Genomic DNA, 21,827 nt, shown 5'->3' on the forward strand with positions numbered 1-21,827 from the left:
TACAGAGTTGATTTTTTTTCCCCAAGGGAATGCATTTGAACCAGTGTCATCTGCACAAAGTTTTTTCTCTTAAGGTGATTATCCTTCATAGATCCCTTCTGTTGGCTTGTATGTTCTTAAACGTATGGTTTATCTAGCTAACCTTTTTGGTTGTGTGCATTCTGAACTTCTAGGCTTTTAAGGGCTTTGTTTCACAGTGGAGGTATGCTTGTATGATGTCATTTTCCAGTAAAATTATATTTTGTAATTAAAATTTTATAAGAAACAGTCTAGGGAATAATTCAACTTCGCAAAAAACATTAACTGAAGGCCATCTTTTAAGATTATTAAACTGATTTTTTAATTTCTGCTAAAGGAGAACATAGACTTAAAATATTTCTCATTTAAGAAGCTAAGAAAATCTCAGTGGATGAACTGAATACTGAGGCTGAAAAAGTCTACTGGGAGGAGTAAAAGTTTTGAATAGTTGAGATTGTGGTGAAACTTATCAAAATAAACTTCTAAAAATGGTACATATTGCCTAGAAAGCAAAATTAACCTGAAAAATTATTTTCTTTTAAACATTCTATAAATGACTTTTAAAATTTATAAAAGAATTTACAATACAAATTGAAATAAGGTCTCTGAATGTTCATTAGAATGATCAAATTCATAATTATTATGTAACTGAGGAAAAAACAGTCTGCCCAAAGGAAGTTTTATATCAAACCCCACTAAAGAGATTTTATCACTTAAGGGCCTAATGACCATTAGCTTAGAAAGGAAAGGAGTTTCAAAGTCTGTCTATTCCTTAATGGGAAACATTTTGGTTCCAGGGATGCAGATTTACAGATTCTTTATTCTTGTCATTCTGACTGATCTTAATAGGCATGAAGAGATTGAATTCTACTTCCTACTCACTTTTATTAAAAACAGAACTTGATGAAAAACAATTCACATCTAGAAATGTTTGTATTTCAATTATGTCTATGTTTTCTTTTAATGGATTTTTGAAGAGTTTACTATGGTTATTATAAAAACACAGGATTCAAAGTGAAAAGTACCTTCATAGAAATCATATTTAATTTGATTTTATATTCTCATTTTCTAGTTCGATAAATTGGTTTTTAACAAGTAAAATCTGAAATTTCTCTATATTTTTCTAATTGTTTTTGTTAGGGCAAACCGTAGAGGAGTATGTTTGGGATAGAAATATCAAAAACATAATAACATTTAAAAAGCTAAAAATATTTCAGTTCTTGTTACTTCCTGCCTTCCTCTCAAAGTTTTTTTTTTAATTTGTTGTCTCATTTTGGGATTTTTTTTTTTTTTCCCACAAAAAAAAAACTTTCTCTGCTATCACTGATATGATCATACTTCCTATAGATGTTCCATGTTATCTTTCTTATCTTTTACCTTTGAGGACTATAGCCTATTTATTAAATTGCTGTATTTTTCTTTTTTACCTTTAATCAAATCTGTTTTTTTAATCATCATATTTCTTCACAAATTATACATTCCTTCACAATTTCCTGGTTTCAAGTATTTAAAAGTAGAAAAATACTACTTCTTAAGAAATGTGAAATTTTCAAAAATAAATGTGAATTATCAAAGTAAAACCAGTATGTTTTTTAAAGGATGTATTTATAAAACTAAGATTTTTTAGTTGACATCTGAGTATCATAAGTAAGATTTGGTGAGAGTTCATAATTGATTACTAATAAATGTTCCACAATTTAGAAAAGGGAGACAGATGGAGCTAATTATTTTACTGAGGTAAGTTTGGCACACTGAAAGTTCTAGAATAGCTGTAGTTATGAGCTAAAGAGAAATTGTGATATGCAGTTTCCAAATGATCTATGAGCAAAATCTTCACGTCTTTGCTTTTATTCAATATTTTAGTTTGTTGTGCTTAGATTTTTTTATGCTGATGGTGCCAGATGTCTGTGACAGATGTTTATTTTTTTTATTCATTAACTTATTTTGCCTTTACATGGGAAATTTAGAAAAAAAGTATGTATAAATAAGCTTACCTATAAGGAATGAAAAGTATATTTTATAGTATTTTTTGATGGATTATTTTGGAGTCTATTTGTATTTGCCTCTTTTTATCCTTTACAATTTTTTCATTATTTTTTTAAAAATCAGAGTACTATGCATGATCAAACTTTGATTCCTTAAAAGGTACTATAGTAGGTGTTTGAAAAACTTGTGGCAGCATTAATCTTAAGAGGGTGTTTCAGTAGTTTAAGAAAAAATGCTGATCTTTGGAAGAAAAGTAATATCTAGTAAAAGAATGCTACATAGATAGATTTTGAACTGGTTGATAAAAACACACTTGTCTAATTACCTCTGAATCAGCATCCCCACCACTCTGCCAAATTAATCACTGCTTCAGCAGATGCCCCTCACTAGAAGGTTTTTTTTCTTTTTTTCTTTTTTCCTCCCCCCTCTGTAACCCCTAGGACATTTTTGTTTTTGGATCCCTTTCCCTGTATTGGACTTTATCATCATTAAAAAAACTTCCATGAACAGATACTAGCAGCTGTCATTGCTGCACTGTACAGCAATGAGCGACTGCTCTCCCTCCTGAGGATCCAGACATGAGGCAAGGACTCTCTTGGTGAAACAGGTTTCTAGATGCAGGGTTGTGAGCAAATAACTTTAAAATGTTGCATCCTTAGTAGCTGATTCAGATTACAGTTCTATAAATTATTTTTGATACAAAATTATCAGTAACTAAGATTTTGAAGTTTTTGAAAAGGCAAAAGGAAAGCTATTTTATTCTTAGCAGAGGCTTGGAAAGTTAGGGTTTTTTTGGTTTGTTTTTTTTTTAATTCTATGAAACAGGTTTCCAGATGCATGGTTGTGAGCAAGTAACTTTTTAAAATGTTGCATCCTTAGTAGCTGATTCAGATTACAGTTCTGTAAGTTATTTTTGATACAGAATTATCAGTAACAGTAAGATTTTGAAGTTTTTAAAAAGGCGAAAGGAAAGATATTTTATTCTTAGTAGAGGCTTGGAAAGTTAGGGATTTTTGGTTTGTTTTTTTTTTTTTTTTAATTCTATCAGTGTTGTTAGATACGCCTTTGTAGGTGAAACTTCATAGTCCTTTTTATCATACATGGTTTATGCTGGTTTTCAGAAATCTTGATCATTTTTATATTAATTTCAAATCATCAAACTTTTTCAGTAGTTTTGATTAAAAACTATATACAATATAAGATACCACATAAAGTTTTTTTGTGAATGTTGGGATGTTTTTGTTTTAACATTTATTAGAAATATTAATCATATATACAATATGTTATAATAACCAATAATGGAAAAGAATCTGAAAAGAATATATATAATACATATGTATAACTGAATCACCTTGCTGTACACCTGAAACTAACACAGTATTGTAAATCAACTATACTTCAGTTAAAAAAGAGGGGGAAAATATTAATCAGTTTGGATAAGTTATCTTAAAACCTCATAACTATTTAAAGTTAAGTAATAAGCTTTGTACATAAAAAGGGAGGTGAACTGCTTTATGACTTTGTTTTTTTGTAACGTATCATCTTTCAAAAGTAATGGTTAAATAATGACAACAAATTAAAATACCTGTGTCAATTTCTACAAGTGGACTTTGAAAATTCAGTCTTAAGTTTAATAAAACAATTAAGAAATTTGATATTTTTAGTTATATAGTTCCTTCTCAGAGTGCTCTTAAGTCCATGTTTTCCTCTTAAGTATTGTCTTTACCATACTATAACAAAGTAGTTAAGTGAAAGATAAAAACTTTCTTCTGTAAGAATAGAACAATATTAAAGAACTAAAAATAACATGTCAAATATTTAGGATGGGGTGTGTATGTATGTATTATTTCAAAGACAGATATTTTCTGTTTAATTTATATTAGCTTAAAAATTTTATTAGATACTTGAGTAGATCGGAAGATTAAAGAAAAGATGTAATCACATACCTTTTTTATAGGTACTCAAGATACTACATTCAAAATTTAATTTTTAATTCACATAAGTTTAATGAAGAAGAGCCTGGGATGAAGTCCTTTAGACAGTACATTCTCTTATATATTATGTGTCATTTTGGAGATTACTTAACATGCTTGTGAAAAATATTAGTGTCTATTTTGATTTATGACAATTGGAAGTTAACAGAAACAGTAGTAAATTTCCAAAATAGTTATTTGAGTCTGTAAAATTAAAACATTTAAAAAAAATTGACAGATGTAAAAATATATCCTGATTTGATTTATCACCTTTTGGGAAACCTTAGTGATTTTTAGCCTAGATCCACAACTTGCTTTCAGTGAAATCATCAAGTATTATGAAAAACTTCATTTGAATGAATTTAAAGTTTTCCTTTCAATCAAATTGTCATTTTGTCTTGCTCTTCAATTTTAAAAACATTTAGAATTTATTTTTAACTAGAAACGCCTTATTAAATATATTTTAGGAACATTTTTAGGCAGTGTGGTTTGTTGTTGCAGGTTTATCAAGTAGAAGATGTATGTGAAGAAGAAATGCCAGAAGAATCAGATGAATGTGTACGGATGGACAGAACCCCACCACCACCCACGTTGTCTCCAGCAGCTATAACTGTGGGGAGAGGAGAAGATATGACTTCTGAGCATCCTTTGTTAGGTGAGGACATACCTAAATTTGGGGGAATTTTCTTATTAGATAAATGTTAGTAATGGGAAACTTTTTTTTTTCCTACTAGAGATGATATTAAGCTAATTTATTATGTAATTAATTGCAGCAAAACATAGATTAGAATTCAGAAAAATTTTTTTTGGTGAGGAACAGTTAAAACAATTGCTAAGGAACCACCCAAAGTAAAAACATACTTCAGTCTTTGAATTTTTAGTGGTGTGTACAGATGTTTCATATGCCCATTCAGATTCATGTGTCAAGCTATTTCCAGCTTAAAAATTAGAACAAATCAAAGTTCTATCGAAGATTTCAATTATACTTTCTAAAAATCACAAAGCATTTGAAGTCATATCTGACATTCCTCCTAACTGCTTGTGATCCAGATTTAGTAAGTGCTTTTAAAAGTGTTCTTTCCCGGATGGTACTTAAATTAAGCCTCACTAATTCTTACTAGAGACATGGATTAAAAAATTCTTGAGCTTAAGCATTAATTCTTACTCACTACTTCAGAGCCTATGAGTTCAAGTAAATCCTCTCTATACTTCTTACAATATAAAAGTGACTGTGAATCCTAGGTATTTTATTAAAACATTATGACCTACAGCCACTGTTTAAGTCCTAAAAAAGATATATTCTGTGTTAGGTTTTTTTTTTTTAAATTTATGAATATTTGATTTAGATCAGCAATTGGCAAATTATGGTTCATGCTTCAGTTCAGGTCTTTCCTGCTGCCTCTTTTTATATGGCCCATGAGCTAAGGATGGTTTTAAAATTTTCAATGGTGAAAAACAAAATCAAAAGTAGAGTATTGTTTCATGTCATGTGAAAACTAGGTGAAATTCAAATTTCATTGTCCATAAAGTTCTATGCAGCAGCTACATTTGTTTGTTCTGCTATTATCTGTGGCTGCTTTTGCACTATTGCAGCAAAGATGAGTTGTTGCAGAGACCGTATGTCCTGTATGGAAAGTTCACTGACCCCTGATCCAGATAATACTAATCTTGATTCAGGCTTTGTTGTGAGAGTGTTCTGCTCTATTGAATATCTCATGATCACTTTCAGTTAAGAAGAACCACTGTACTAGGCATGGAAACAAACTGTAACGGGGCATTGACTTTGCTACCAAAGCAACCGTTGTCCTTGCTTTTCTTCAGCATGCCACATCTTTAACCATTACTTCCCTTCTCTCCAGCTTTTATCCCTTACTGCCAGTGTCAATCTCTGCAAAGCATGGAAAGGAGAAAACCAATTTTCTTCCAACTTTTTCCCCCTCCTAAAAAATAGAAAACATTTTCTCAATAAAATTCTGTAAAATATTTAAGACAAGTTTAATAGTACTGCCTTTGTTTATTCAAAATAATAATAAAACTGTAGTATTAAATTTTTGTTGTTTCTGTACACTGAAAATGGATTTATGTTGCTGCAGTTTTCCTGGAGTTTTGATTTAAAGGCAGCACTATATGTTTAAATGGATACTAACCTTGTATTATGACTATGATTTAATTACCTAATAAGCATTACTAATGGTACTCAAGAAAATTAAACATTTTTAAAATATTGAAACTCAAGAATAGCTTCACATTGCTTCTTCACAAATACAATCTGAGATCCTGGCAAGCATATATCTCTGGCTAAATTGTCTAAGTACAATGTAGACTTTTGAATCTTCCTTAAATTTACTTCGTGCTTATTGTTACTACTTTTCTGTAGTATATGACGGGGGAAAGCAGGCACGGGTTGGTTTTTAGAATAACTCTCCTCAAATCATGTAATAAACTGACCTGCAAAAATAGAGGGACTTGTGTCCATTCAATATTCAGTCTTCATAAATCTATAAAAATTCTTCAAAAATTTAAAGCATCCATAAAAAGGGTAGAAAAATGGATCTTGCTCAGAAAGTGAGACTGCAAATAGGCAGAGTAACCTGTAATGAAGTCGTATCAGTTAACTTGGGTTTTCTCTTACACAGTTGTCTTAAATCTAGAGAATGTAATAATTGTTTTCTTGTTCTGTATAATACATCAGTGCTTTTTGTGTTTTTGAATTTAACAGCTGATTATAAACTCACAAGTAATAGTTAACTAGCATCTTCAAAAAGTCAATAACTTACAACTCTACTTTCAACAAAACTTAGATCCATTTGTATATATGATCCAAAAATTAGTTAGAAATATACCAAGCAGTATTTTCTGAACAAACCAAATTATACTTAATGCAGCTTTATATTTTTAAAATAACAAAGTATCTATAAATCTGTAAGGGAGATTAAAATATGTTCTTATTTTTCAGTTCTCCATAGATTTGTATTTTCCTTCCAACAGAAAAAAATGCTTCTCACTCCCTCTTTAGAATTTTACATCTTTTGTCCTTTTTTTTTTTCTAGGAGTATATGTGAAGATTGAGTATGTGGGATAGGTTTTTTGTGAAGTTCCTTGGTTTGGTAGTACATGTGTACAATTGTGTATTTGTTCCCAGAAATCAGTAAACTGCTGACTTTCTGTTTTAATTTTTAATGGGGGATTGTGTGACTTTAAACACGTCTTCCAGTACAGTTTATCCTGGAAATGACGTTAAGTTATGTCTGTAATATTGCTGTGATAAGCTACATAGTGGTGTTAGTCACATCAGAGTTACTAAGTGTGAACTGTTAGCGTTTCCATTTCTGACACTACACTGATGATCACTATACTATTTTTTAGCTGAAATTTTAATTATTCAGGGATTCCTTTTCTTTCTTCTCTACCTAACTGGGCTATATTTTGACCACCTTTGATTGTGATGTCAATCCTTTTCATACTGATGGTGGAGAGGAGTTACCATAGCAATTAAAAGCATTGGCTCTAGAACCTGACTGCCTAGGTTAGTATCCCAGCCCCACTGCTTATTAGCTGTGTGCCTTTTGGCAAGTTACTTTATCTTTTTGGTCTTGGTTTTCACATCTATAAAATGGAAATAATAATAGTACTTAACCCATAGGCTAGTTTTGAGGATAAAATGAGTTACAGTGTATAAGGTATTTACACGTGGTATATTAAGTGCTCAGTAAGTAGTATGTATTCTCTTTACTGCATGCTCTTTATTTTTCTTAGACATCTGTACTCACTGATACTCCTAGCTATCAGCTGGTTGCATCTTTCCACTTTGGTACAGTTCTGTGAAGGTTCAGTGCTGCCGAATGGATAGGTAAAGTCTCCATCATAGGCTGCGGGTCTATCTCACTGTGGTCTTCAGAGTTTGAAGGGAAGGAATCACAGTGATCCCGCCCAACGTTGTGCTGTTGCCTGCTTCTGCAGTGTTCCCCAAAACTGACATATACAGTGTCACTGAAGGGTTGTAAAAAACAAACAAAAAACCCAACAAAGGACATTTATGCATGGATTTGAATTAGTCTTACTGCTTGAAATAAAGGTAGTGATCTGTATGACTCATTAAAATCTCTACTCCATGGATTTCATGATCCATTTTTACTTAAGCGTATTTTCAATGTACTCCCCCCACACTACCATTTAGGATATATAAACAGGAACCTAGGAAATTTAATATCTATATAGTTTAAAATTAAAAATGTTTAGTTTAGTGATTATTCTAAATTGACATTCTAGAACATTTTCATGTCTTATGGGACAGTTCATTTTAACCAAGTTGTAATGATAACTTTGACCAAGTTACCCCTTTCCTCTGTAAGTGGGGATGATAGTTTGTATCTTTTAAGGTTATTGTGGCAATTAAATGAGATAATAAATAGAAAGTTCTTAGAATGTTTTTTAAAGCACCAGATATTAACTATTATTGTTATTAATGTTTATTCTTGAATTTTCTTTTATATTTGCCTGAGCAGAATGCTTAAAAAAAATTTTTTTAATGACTTTTTTTTTTCCAGAGCAAGTTGAATTACCTGCTGTGGCATCAGTCAGTGCTTCAGTGATTAAATCTCCATCAGATCCTTCACATGTTTCTGTTCCTCCACCTCCGCTTTTACTTCCAGCTGCTACTACAAGGAATAATAGTACATCTATGCCCAGTAGCATACCCAATGTAGAAAACAAACCTCCACAGGCTATTGTTAAACCACAGATCTTGACCCATGTTATTGAAGGTTTTGTGATTCAGGAAGGATTGGAGCCATTTCCTGTAAGTAGCAAGCAAATCTGTACTTTTAAAATTATTCATGTAGCATTATTTTAAAATTTATAGTCTATTATTCTCTAATAAAAAGCTTGTAATTTTATTTCAAAAATTGTTACTTTTATCTAGAATTTCTTTCTATGTATTATTTATATATTTCCAAATATACTTCTAGAATCTTATGCTAGCTATTTAGAAGTATAAACTAGAGAAATTTTTCAGGATATAAGGCTATCAATTTTATAATTTTTAGAGAAAGGATGTTTATTCCTGTGCTACACAATACAATCTTGTTTATCTATAGTCAGATTTTTTAAATGCTTCAAAATGCTCACTTCAAAATGGAGGTGCTGTATCTATCACTAAAACTCTAGAGATTAGCTGTACCTAATTATATGCTAATATTTAAAGATGAACATTTTTCCTTAGAAAATAAATCAAGACAAGTGGCCAAAATCAAAGCCCAAATCAAAGACAAGACAACAAAATTATTTATTTTGAAGGCCTTTGAATCATCTTATTTTTCAAATTCATGGCAGTGCATTGTGATTGTACTCTGATAGTTGATTGTCTAATCAGTTGCCTTTGTTTTCAGTTTACTGTGTATTAAACTTGAATCTCTTATAAGAATGTCTGATGTAGTAAAGTGGAGGAGCAGTCTTTTCTCCCTCCTCCTTAGTGGTTGGATCCTAGCTCTGCCATGTAGTGACTGTAACCTTTGTCAAGTCACTCAACCTTTTTGAAATTCATTTTGTTCATCCAGCAAATAGAGGTGTTACTTTGCTCTTAGGGTTGCTGTGAGGACTAAATGTACATGAATTGTTCTGTGTAATGCCTGGCACTTAACAGCCATAGCTATTATCACTTATTACTAGCAACAGTTACAACTTCTTTTTTCAGATTACAAAAGTAATATGTATTTTTTTTTAATGACAAATTTGGGAAACGTACAGAACAAATAATCCTCAGTAATACCACAGAGTGTATTTTAATACCTATATTTTCATGTGCTCAAGATTATTTCATATATATATAGTTCAGCTTCTTTCACTTAGTATATCTTGAGTATTTGTTTCCTCATTTGGTTAAATACTTTGGAAACATTTTGAAAGGTTATGTAACATTCCACTTTATGGACAACCATGATTATGTAATCCTTCTATTATGGTTGGTCCTCAGTATCCAAGGTTCTATATCTGGGGCATCAGCCCAAATTTAGATTAAAAATTGAAAGAAAAAAATCTAGAAAGTTCCAAAAAAGCAAAACTTGAATTTGCTGTGCATAGACAACTATTTACTTCACATTTAGATTGTATTCGTTATTATAAGTAATCTAGAGATCATTTAAAGTATATGAGAGAATGTGCATAGGTTATATGTAAAAAAAATACACCACTTTGTGTAAAGGACTTGAGTGTCTCCGGATTTTTGTATTCTCTGGAGTCCTGGAACCAGTCTCCTGCAGATACTGAGGGACAACTATACTGTTGGACATTTAGGTTTTCATTTTTTCACTGTTTAAAGAGTCATGAGAGGAAAATCTTTGTATGTAAATTGTCCACATTTTAAATAATTTCTTAGGGTAAATTCCTAGAAGTACAGGTATTGGATCACATTATGTGTATATTCATAAGACTGATACATATTGCCAAATTATTGTCTAGAAAGATTATTTATTCACACACCAGAAGTGTATACCTGGCAGCACTGAATGTTTTTCAGCAATAATTTCCATAAATTTTGCTTGAAGCATATTACATATACTAGCTGAAATGAACAAAATTTAAAAGCTTATGGGTGATTATTCCCTAGAGTTACATGTAGAAATTTCCCAATAAGCTATTGTTTACCTTGTGTGGAAGATGTTGGAGACTTAACCAGCATTCTCAAATAGAATAAAAGGTTCCATTTTTTCAGATTAGCTGAGGGTTCAGTAGTGAATCAGTTAATTTTTTTGGTCTAGATTAGTTTTGCTGAAAACATTTCTAAAATAAGTAGTTTTCATGACTTAACCAAGTATACTGAACATAAGTGAATATATTTTTGTTGTCTATTTTAATGTTAATGTTTGAGGATTTTTCCAGTTATTTTTGTGATTATAATGCATTAGGTTGCTGAACTAAGAGTTAGGAGACTTGAGTTCTAGTCCTGATTCTGCTTTTGTAAAGAAATCACCTACATACTTTGAACATTAATTCCCTTATCTTTAAAGTACGTATAATAATGATCTATCCTGAGGAGATAATCCTACAAATAAAAAGCTTTGTGCATGAACAATGAATTTTAAAAGTTGTTGTAGAAGAAATAAATTAAAAGTACTGGTTAATCAAAATTTATTACTGATTTTTAAAGACTTTTTAGACTACCTACCTAAACTAGGACCCTAGTTCCCATTTGACCGAGACTTTGAAGCAGCCATACTGCTGATGATCTGCAATATAAGGCATTTGTGTTCAGATTGCCTAACCTTTTCTCAAGGAATAAAGCACTTAATGAATGGATGTGATAAATCGTACAAATAAATTGTCACAGGTACCATTCATTTCAATAGATTTTTTTAACTAAGTTATTTCTGAAAGTCTTTTAAAAGATTATTTTATTCTCTTTTAAAGGTGAGTCGTTCATCTTTGCTGATTGAACAACCTGTGAAAAAAAGGCCTATTTTGGATAATCAGGTGATAAATTCTGTGTGTGTTCAGCCGGAGCTACAGAATAATGCAAAGCATGCAGATAATTCGTCTGACACAGAGATGGAAGACATGATTGCTGAAGGTTTGTGGATTTTACTTTAAGATACTCTTTAACTTTGACTTTTACTGCTTGAAACAGGACATGGATTTTTATTCTACACAGATTTTCACTTGGAAGTATTTACTTTTATTTTTATATAATGCATTATTTGACTAAAATAATGGGAAAGCTAACCAGACTCTTAATGGCCATATAATTAAAATAGCAAAATTGGTGTTAATTTTCATAATGTTATTTGATTTTTGAAGAAGTGTGGGTGGGAAAAGTTCCATTATATATGAAAGTAATTCAGAATTTTAGCATCAAAACAACCCATCTTTTCTTTTCTTAAGCAGACTTAATGACTATTTTACTGAGTTTGCTTAAAAATTTAGAGCTTCTGAGTTGCTTGGTTGTAGACTTCATGTATTCTGATGTTTGATATCAGGGGGTATTACAGTTGTATTAAGGATGTACTCTTTGATCAAGAGGTGATTAAATTTGTTCAGAGAGGAAATAGCACTAAATCTTCTCAATGTCAAAGAATCTTTTTCTATAGACTTAAATAATGGATAGTCCATAAAAGTTAGAGTGGTACACAAAATGACTGCAGGAAAACAAATACAGATAAATGCAAAAATGGTATATTTTATCATTTATTGATTCTGATCATGGCTCTGTAATTGATAACAAATCAATTTAATTAAATAGCATTTAGTATAGTCAGGGCTCTGTAGTAGTGAATTAACGTCTGTGTCTGAGTAATTATCCTCAATGTGTTAGTATATTTCATCTAAAGTTAATATATTCATTTTGCGGATATTTATTATGCATATACCGTGTGCCTGTACTTTGCTAACTAAGTAAAATAGCATGCTGGTAAGCAAAGTAGATGCTGACTTGGCTGGTAGTTTTCCTCATTCTTAACTAAGAGGAAGGCACCTCTGTCATGTTGGTAGTTTATGAACTGTTGCAATGGATTTATCACTGTTTTACTTCTTATTTGAATAGCAGAGTATGATAGTAGTATAAATTTTGTTTTTTATTGCTAACTTATGTTGAATTCAATTTGATGGTTTTTTTCTATTTAAAAGAATGTTAAACATGAAGAATTTCATACATACAGTTAGAACTGTAAAAGGAATCCCCACTCACCCAGACTCAACATTATTACCCAGTTTCAGACCTTATTTTGCCATACTAAGCTTCATCCATCCCTTTTGTTTTTCTCCCTCCATTCCTCTCTTCTCACTTTCCTCCCTCTTTGTTGCTTTTTCTTTCCCTTTTCTTCCCTTCTTCCTATTAAAAAAAAAAAAAGTAGTTCTTGTTGTACGTGCTTCAGTGTGCATCTTTAAAAAGTATACTTTTTTATATAACTACAATGCTGTGTCATGTAAAATAAAATTAACAGTTCTTTGGTGTCATCTAGTACCTGGGCCATATTCAGATTTCCTTAGTTGTATAATTGTGTAAATGTCCTTTTATAGTTATTTTTCAAATTAAGATCCAAACAGTGTCTACATTTTGCCTTTTGTTGTTATGAATTTAATTTCATTTAATTCCTGAATACTTGCTTTTAGTTATGCATACTGTTTATCTGAGAAAAAATTTCATTTGAAATGAAGAGTTGTAAAGATGAATGTGCATGGATTTTTTTTCTTACCTATGTCTACAGTAAGTGTAAAGTGAAAGTTTTCTAGGCTAAAAAGCATATATAATATATGTGCACACATTGGAGAAAAATGGAAAACTGCCTAGGAAGCATCTCAGCATATTTAATGATGCTCGTGGTTTATAATATAATAGACACATACATGTGCTGGACTGTGCTAGAACCAAGAGAAACTTTTGATCTAGTAGGAATTAGTCTCCACAAGAGAGATAACTAAGGAGCAGCATATGGTAAGTTTTAAATGAATTATATAGACAGTAAGAACTTGGCATCTTAAAACTGGTTGAGAGTATTGCTAGTTTAGTTTTCTGTGGAGATGGGATTTGACCTGGGTCTTGGATGGTAAAGCATAGATTTAAGATAACAAACAAGAAGAACCTTTCAGGTTAGCATGTGCTGAATAAATGCACAAAGGATGTGCAAGTGCTAGGTAGCTTCAGGAGGGGGCAGTGAAGAGTAGAAAGTTGGGTCAGAGAAGTAGTGGAAAGTCAGAGCAGAGTCAGATTCTAGATTACTTTGATACTCAACTAAGTTATCTTGCTGTCATGAAGATGGTTACTGAAGATTTCTAGGCAGGTGATATGGACAAGAGTGTTTTTGGAAACACTGCTGGTCATCTGTAGGATGAATGTAGAGGTTTGGCATACAACTGATTCTTGTAGTGATGGTGAGAAGAGGAAGGAAAGAATTGAATGAAGACAAGGCAGAGGGTAGTTTAAAAGGATAAGATACCAGAGGTAAGGAAAAGGAAGATTTAAAGATGATTAATCTATGCAACGAGTAGTAAATAAACCATAGAGATCGAATGCACAGTATAATGAATATAGACAACAATATTGTACTACAATCATCAAGCTTGCCAAGAGACAGAAACTTAATTATCCCCATGACTAAAATGAAAGGATAAAAATGTAATAGGAAGTGCTCAATATTGCTACAAAAGCAGTCATTATATATAAATGTATCAAATTAACACAGTGTACACCTTAAATTTACACACTGTTATATGTTAAATTATACTTAGTTGTAAAAGTGATTGTTTCATAGTAGAGATATGTTTATAGAAAATGTGTCAAATTTTAAAATACTTCATAATTTAATTTCCCAAGGAAATTTTATAAAGTGTTTCTTTTACTGTATACTTCATTGTTTACGGGAGATACTGTAGAGTGAAATGGTGAGGTCACTTATTTAGTGGCTTTGGTTTTAGTAGTATATACAGTTTAATTTGGTATGAAAACTTAATATGAGGATTATTCTTTTTTTTAAAGGATAAGCTATGCCTCTGTTTGTACTAGTTCTATAACCAGAATCTCCAGCCAGTAGTTTGTGATTTACCGAAATGTCATATGTCTTCCCTGGTAAATCATCACACTGATCATGGTTTCTATCTTATTGCCTCTTTCTTTGCTGCTGATCTTCAGGTGTCCTCACGTCTTCAGAAAAATTAAAAAGTAACTCCTCCTTGCACAAAAAATTGGGGATCTCTATTGGTTAGGGTATATGTTTGGCTGTTCCATTAGAGACCCAGAATAATATCTGATTAAATAAGAAAGTTTAATTTTCTCTGACGTAGCCCAAAGGTAAGCAGTCCAGGGCTCCATTGTGTTGGGCACCTAAGTTCCCAGTGTCTCTTGGCTCTGCCATCCCTAGAATGTTGCTCTTTCCAAGATAGCTAATCTTCATGATCACGGTCTCATCAGTGAGAAGGGGGAAAGGGCACCTGGAATTTGCAGGCATTTTCATTCACATGTCATTGGTCAGAAATTGGCCACATGTAGGGCAGAAACTGCTTTTTATTCTCAGTGGCCGTATTCCTAGCTAAAAATTAGGACTTTGTTACTACGGAAATGAAGAATGGATTTTAGAGAATTACCAGCTATCTCTGCCATAGAATCCCATCTTTATTAGCTAATGCAACAGTGTTTAAAAACTTACTTGGCTTTGTAATTTTTTATTCACAAATGTGAAAAAGTAGCCTTGGTAACATTACCAGATTTGTTAAAATTCTGACCAAACATTAGAACTGGGTTTTTTTTTTTTTAATCTGTTAATGTTCCTCTCTTCTTTATGAGAAATAAAACTGATGTTCTATTTTTGTCAGGTTGTAAACCCTTAGACCATACCTGTTTGGAATCTCCCCTCTCTCACCAGCAAAAACATTTCCTTCTCCTTCATAAGGTATTCTAACCTATTATCAAGTGTTGCATATTGTTATGTTAATTATAAAAACTTTTGAAATAAAGCTTTCAGTATAGTCTGGAAATGGAACAGCTTGAGGAATGGACTCTTTGGGACTGGATTGGTGGTGGTGGTGGTGAAGTGAGAGGTTCTGTCTCCAGTACAGGCTTTTCCAGGTTGGATCTGGTTACAGGCATGACAAAGTGAAAACAATACTCCTTGAAGTTATGACACTAGGTCCAAGGAATGTGTTGTGGAGCACAGGTGTGTGAAAGCTGTCTCTAGGTCATTGGAAGGAGCAATTTTTATTTTACTTGTTTTGAGACTCTTCCTCATCGCTACTGAATAGCTGAGTTTTGCTTATGAAGGTAGTCCTGAGAATTTTCTTAAGATGATCACTTGCTAGTTTATGATTTGATCAGTCATGACAGTGTATTTGGATGTCCCTTGGAACTTCCAGTATTTAATAGTATATTTTTCGGTTGTTCTCACTACCTTCACTTGATTTAGCACTTTGCCTTTTGCTTCTACAGTAACACTAGAATACTGTGATGCTTGAATGTATTGAGTACATGTCATCCATGTCTACATTTCAGAGTCCCTTTCTTAATCTTAACAAGTCTTGGTTAAATGAATAACACAGAAAAGCACATATGGAGCTTACAGCTAAAAGCTTTAGTTAGCGGAGTGCTTTTTTGGTATATTTTATATGACTTGGTGTAGGAATTGTGGTGATGCATGAAAGTGGCAAATTATGGTGGATTTAAAAATTTAACAGTTTTCATTGAAGTAGTTCTTAAGCACTTACTACAGGTCTTACACTCTTAGTTCATACGTGGAAAATAGGAAATGGAACAGTCACTTTTTTATGCCTACTACCTGTTGCACATGTATGTAATCTTCTTGGCAAGTCTTTGGGAAAAGGTATTATAAACTCCATTTTACAGATGAGAAGACTATGGGTCATGAAGATTAAGTTGCTGGCTTATAGGTGACTGCTGCTGAATACTTGAGGATTTAGGTAGGAAGTTTCTTTGAGTCCTGTGGTAAGGCTTGAAGAAAGTTATGGATATAGAGGTGGAGGAAGGACATTCTAACTTAACAGAACACCCTGGCAAAAAGGAGCAGAGGTTAGAAGTTACAAAACTATTGGTGATTTTTAATATGATGTAACTAAAAGGGACTGTTTTATAATTAGATAAATACATCTTTATATATTTTGTTGTACACTGCAGATCTTTGAGAGTGTTAATTATATGAAATGCTCCTCTGAAATCGGACATATCAAAATTTTACCTTCTTTTGGAGTCATCCTCATTCTTTCCAGTTAGAATTGTGTTTTCTGCTCTCTATATATCAAAATTCATATATTCACAATGTATCAAAATTAATATATACATGATGCTTTCTGAAAGTGTTCCACTTGAAAGGTAGTGACTTTGTCTTATCTGCACATTTTAGATAGGTTGGAATCTTATCAAAGTGAACCTTTAGAAATGTATTGCTTATTTATATAGAGAAACTCCGTGAAATTTTTATACAGGAGCAAGAGGGAGTTGGTGGAAGTGGTTGTTTTGGGGGGCTTTTGTCTGGCCAAAGTGGCTATAGATTAAAAAGTTAAAAGACCATTCCTTTTAAGTTTCCTGGAGGGTCTGAACTAGCAGCATCCAACCAAAGTAGAAGCTAAAAGAAAATCTGCCACAATTAAATTTTTGGAAGTTTTTCCCTTTGTTTCCTTCTTTTTAGAGACATTAGAAGAAATGGACAGTGAGTTGCTCAAGTGTGAATTCTGTGGGAAGATGGGATATGCTAATGAATTTCTGCGGTCAAAACGATTCTGCACTATGTCATGTGCCAAGAGGTATTATTTTTCCCTTGAATTTACTAAATAAAGCAAAAACCAACATACAGTGCTAACAAAACCAGAAAACTTAGAATAGAGTTTACAATTAGTCAAAACTAGATATCACAGATGAATGGTATCAAATAGGCATTATCTGGTGCTACTTTAGTTTTTAGTCTTTAAATTTTGCTCTGTGAAATTTGCATATTCCTAACACATACAGCATAATCTAATATGGAAGTAGCAATCTCCTGGTGGTAAGAATATGTTTAGGAGAATCCCTCCTGTATACATAGACTACTGTTCCTTAAGGTAGCAAAATAATATTTGTTTTATCAGTATTGAAATACCTGGATTTACTTGGTTACGTTTTAAAATGTTTTAATTTCTTTTAGCCATATCCTATTTCAGGTTTCTAAGTGAGATAGCTTAGCATAAGTTCTCCACATTGTTACATTACCAGACACCAAAATATCTGTCTTTTCTAAATCTGTATTTTCAATAGTAATATTATAGGTAAATAGTATTACTAACAAAAGAAATTTTAGTATCTTCATTGAACTTGTCACAAGTTTAGTTTACATTAAAGAAAACCCCTCTGATTCTGATAGTAAAGCCCATATAGGTATTTCCCACTAATGGTGAAGTGTGTGCACAAGTTGATTATTTTCAAATTTGTTCTCTGTTCCAAAAGTTATTATTCTCTCAAAGAATTTGAGATCTTAATGGCACATCTAGGTAATTTCTTGCTTGAACATATTATTTATTATGGTGCCACTAAAATCTATTTAGTAAAACCTAAGTTAAATAAGTAGTGTAAGTATTTTTCTCTAAAAATGGGTTATTGATTTCTCAATTGTCAATCTGTTATTCAGATATATATTCTTTCATGTTATTGATAGTCCTCATCAAATTATATAACTCCTGTTTTGACTTGGGAGTTTTCCGATTTGCATGTACCTCAGGAAAGAATAGCGGCTCTCTGGTTCTAAGAGATTAAAAACTGAGGGAAAAGAAATGCCTTTCAGAATATTTTAAACTTTAGACTATTTAGAAATATTTCAGGACATTTAACACAACTACCATCACTCTTTTCCCAGAGATGATTGGTGAGCTGTCACGTTATGTACCTTTAGGTGAAACTCTTTAGAGGTTTAGGGATCCTAACATAGGAAAATGCAGATGAGAGAAGAGCAAGGAGGAGAGGATAAATTAGGTCAGGTAAGAACTACGGTTTACCTGTCTGCCTGCCTAGCTATCTGTCTTAGAGATCTAAATATTTAAGGACTAAATAGCAAGGACTAAAAAGCAAAGTTTAGTCTCTCTCCTTTGTTCTCTAGTCAGTTGGGAAAGAAGTTTTGTCAGTTGATGTGATTGGAAATCAGAAACCTTCAGAGCTGAGCCCACAGATGAGGATCATGAACACAGGAGGAGCTTGGTTAATTGTTTTAGAGTAAAATGAAATGGCCATCAGGGCACTTTTTTCTTTTTTATATTTTTAGGGGAAAAACAGCCAATTCACTCCTGATATTTTCATAAAACATAGGTGAGGAACATTTATTTTTGATATCTGTATATTGGTCTTAGAACAGTTATTAATAGCAAAGTTAATTGGGATTTATTATTTTTTCATTTTCCTGAAAAATCATCTTAGAGCAAGAGTTTTGAAAATAAGAAATTAAAGTGACAGATTTATATGTTAAAAAAAAAAAAGAAAAAGAAAGGAACTGTGTGTATATTTCTTAGCCTTCCATAGCTTTTCAGAAATTCGTTTCTTTGATTCTTTCTTTTCACTCTTCTTTCTAGGGAAAGAGTTGGCAAACCATGCCCAGGCTGAGTCCTTTGTGTAGCTTATTTTTGTATGGCCCCTGAACTAAGGATAGTTTTTAGGTGGTTGAAAAAGAATCAAAAGAATAATATCTTGTGACACATGAAAATTGTATACAATTCAAATATAAGTGTTATTAAGTAAAGTTTTATTGGAACACAGCCGTGCTCATTGTCTATGGCTGTTTTCATGTTACAGTTGCAGAGTTGAGTAGTTGTACCAGAAACTCATGTAGCCTACAAAGCCTAAAATATTTACTATCAGGCCCTTTATAGAAGAAGTTTGCCAGCCTCTGTTCTAGGGCACTGGAACCCAGTAAAAGGCATAGGACTCTTTTTAAGCTGTTGTCATGCCTTATAAAGGTCTACATTAAAAAATACTAGAGTGCTCACTTTGACAGCACATATTCAAAAATTGGAACGATGCAGAGATTAGCATGGCCCCTGGGCAAGGATGATGGCAAATTCATGAAGTATTCCATAATTAAAACGTATATATTAGACAGTCTGTTTTGGTAAAATAAAATCTTTAAGCCAATTTCAAAGAATTACATATACTTGAATTTCCTGAAGTGAGAGCCATGAATTCGTTGTGTATTTTGAAGTCTAAACTACATTTTCACTCTTCAGTTTTAGTTACATTTGAAAAATATTTTACTGGCCATTTGAGATTTCCTCTCTCTCTACTAAATTAAGCTCTTTTCATTATTCTCTCTTCAGAAATGATTACTTGAGAAAATAACAGTTTCAGTGAACATCTAAATAGTTAATTCATAACTTCTTTTTCTCCTGGAAACTTGAATTATTTTACTGCTCAAAAAAAATGTTATTCTCTGTATTTTGCAGAAAGCCTCCCACTGTCATGCTGTTTTTAGAAGAAAACATCAATACCTTGCTAAAGGTGTCTAATATTACATTGAGAACTATGTTGTGATGTATAAAGAGGCCTTTTTTTTTAACTGTTAGCATAAATAAGTCTATTAATACTGTGGTTTACTTTCTTAGGTATTACTGTCCATAATGAAGTAAATGGCACTTTCTGATTCACTTTAAGGTCATGATTAATTACTAAATGGAGTGTCCCATACATTATTTAATATTTTTTCTTACTTGAATTTCTTAGGTACAATGTTAGCTGTTCTAAAAAATTTGCACTTAGTCGTTGGAATCGTAAGCCTGATAATCAAAGTCTTGGGCATCGTGGTCGTCGTCCAAGTGGCCCTGATGGGGCAGCAAGAGACCATATCCTTAGGCAGGTCTGTAGAAACCTTGCTTCAATGTACAATACTCTTTTCAGAAATACAAGGAAAGTGCAGTGCTGTATTTTACTTGTACTACATTTTCCAGCTTCCAATTACTTATCCATCTGCAGAAGAAGACTTGGCTTCTCATGAAGATTCTGTGCCATCTGCTATGACAACACGCCTGCGCAGGCAAAGTGAGCGGGAAAGAGAACGTGAGCTTCGTGACGTGAGAATGAGAAAAATGCCCGAGAACAGTGACTTGCTACCAGTTGCACAAACAGAGCCATCTATATGGACAGTTGATGACGTCTGGGCCTTCATCCATTCTTTGCCTGGTATGTGATTCACCACTTTGGCCTTAGTACGTTTCTTGTGCATTCACACGCTGGAATGACGCTAGATCCGTCCATCCTGTTGCACAAAAGGGCTAGAGAAGTTCTCTGTATATGTACCCTTTAAATGGCATTTGCTATTGAAATGTGATCTGTTTCCTCTTGCTTATTCCCTCAGCACAACTGGGTATTTTCTCATACCTTCCAAGTTGATAAAAACTGACTAGTCCTGCTTCTGCTGTGACACCTCAGCCGGTGAAGATACTAAAGGTGCTCTCTTCTCTTCAGTCTGATTTCTCTCGAGAGGTCAGTAGAGAGATTGAGTCAGACACTTCTTCCCTTCTGCTCTTCAAGTTTTTTATTCCTTATTTCCTCCTTATTTCCTACTTTAACCTTTTTAAAATGAAATAAGAAATAATTTTTAAAAAACATTTTTGAAAGCTAATAAGACCTTTTAGTATATAAAATTTTGGTTTCTTTTGAAAAATTAAGCTGGTTCTTTTAGAAGTAGCTGCATTCTTTGATTCTTTGCAGTAAGTAGACATTAAGACCACTTCTGAAATTAAGTAGACAACTAGAATTCGTTCCAGTATTGAGGGTAACTTTCTTATTTATGTTTTCTGCTCTCTCATTTGGAACTTCTTCGATCAGCTTAAGTTGCCATTATGTTCTTTATCTTTTTTCTTTAATACAACAATAATCTTCTATATCCACTTCCTCTAAGGGGCTGGCTACTAAATAACAGCTGCTCATGCTGCTCATGCTGAGACCCACACTGGCTATATATATTAAGACTATATATTTTAAATCAGCAAATCTTTATTACTCATTTTGACTTTATGAATATGGAAAATAAGACTTTTAAAATATTTGTTCCAGTTTTTTTTTTTTTTTGGTGAATTATACCATTTCTCTTTGACACAAGCTTTCCAGAAAAATGATACCCCTTTGAACTTGTCTACAGACTTATTAAAATTAACCCAGCTATTTTTGTTTAATCTTTCTGTGAAGGTGACCACTGTCTCGGAAGCAAACTTATAACTAAAGTGTTGTGTGAGTGAAGAAAGTATGTTCAGAAGTATTCTGCTTTTTTAAAAAATTTATCAGCCATTTACCTTATACAGATGACCCCTGACTTATGATGGATTGACTTACAATCTTTTGACTTTATGATGGTGTGAAAGTGGTACGCATTCAGTAGAAACCGTGCTTCAAATCTTGAATTTTGA

General features: G+C 32.5%; 1 protein-coding gene and 1 non-coding gene across 13 annotated transcripts in view; both read left to right on the plus strand.

The window, feature by feature from the left end:
- The window catches only part of PHC3 (polyhomeotic homolog 3), a 72,906-nt gene that overhangs the window by 37,723 nt on the left and 13,356 nt on the right, over positions 1 to 21,827 (plus strand). For 5 of the 12 annotated variants that reach the window (XM_045514574.1, XM_045514575.1, XM_045514577.1 and 2 more), the window contains 7 exons: positions 27 to 74; positions 4,479 to 4,632; positions 8,525 to 8,775; positions 11,382 to 11,541; positions 17,099 to 17,213; positions 20,146 to 20,278; positions 20,370 to 20,601. In XM_045514574.1, the coding sequence (XP_045370530.1) occupies positions 27 to 74; positions 4,479 to 4,632; positions 8,525 to 8,775; positions 11,382 to 11,541; positions 17,099 to 17,213; positions 20,146 to 20,278; positions 20,370 to 20,601 (1,093 nt within the window). Of the gene's footprint in view, positions 1 to 26; positions 75 to 4,478; positions 4,633 to 8,524; positions 8,776 to 11,381; positions 11,542 to 15,275; positions 15,353 to 17,098; positions 17,214 to 20,145; positions 20,279 to 20,369; positions 20,602 to 20,776; positions 20,905 to 21,827 lie in introns of those variants that run through there. The other 7 variants (XM_010952092.2, XM_074367998.1, XM_074368018.1 and 4 more) reach the window with 5 other exon arrangements.
- Positions 19,408 to 19,510, plus strand: LOC123616030 (U6 spliceosomal RNA). Its single transcript, XR_006723894.1, has one exon. It is a non-coding gene; the product is annotated as a U6 spliceosomal RNA (small nuclear RNA).

This window comes from Camelus bactrianus, chromosome 1 (assembly GCF_048773025.1).
Source record: "Camelus bactrianus isolate YW-2024 breed Bactrian camel chromosome 1, ASM4877302v1, whole genome shotgun sequence".
Lineage (NCBI taxonomy): Eukaryota > Metazoa > Chordata > Mammalia > Artiodactyla > Camelidae > Camelus > Camelus bactrianus.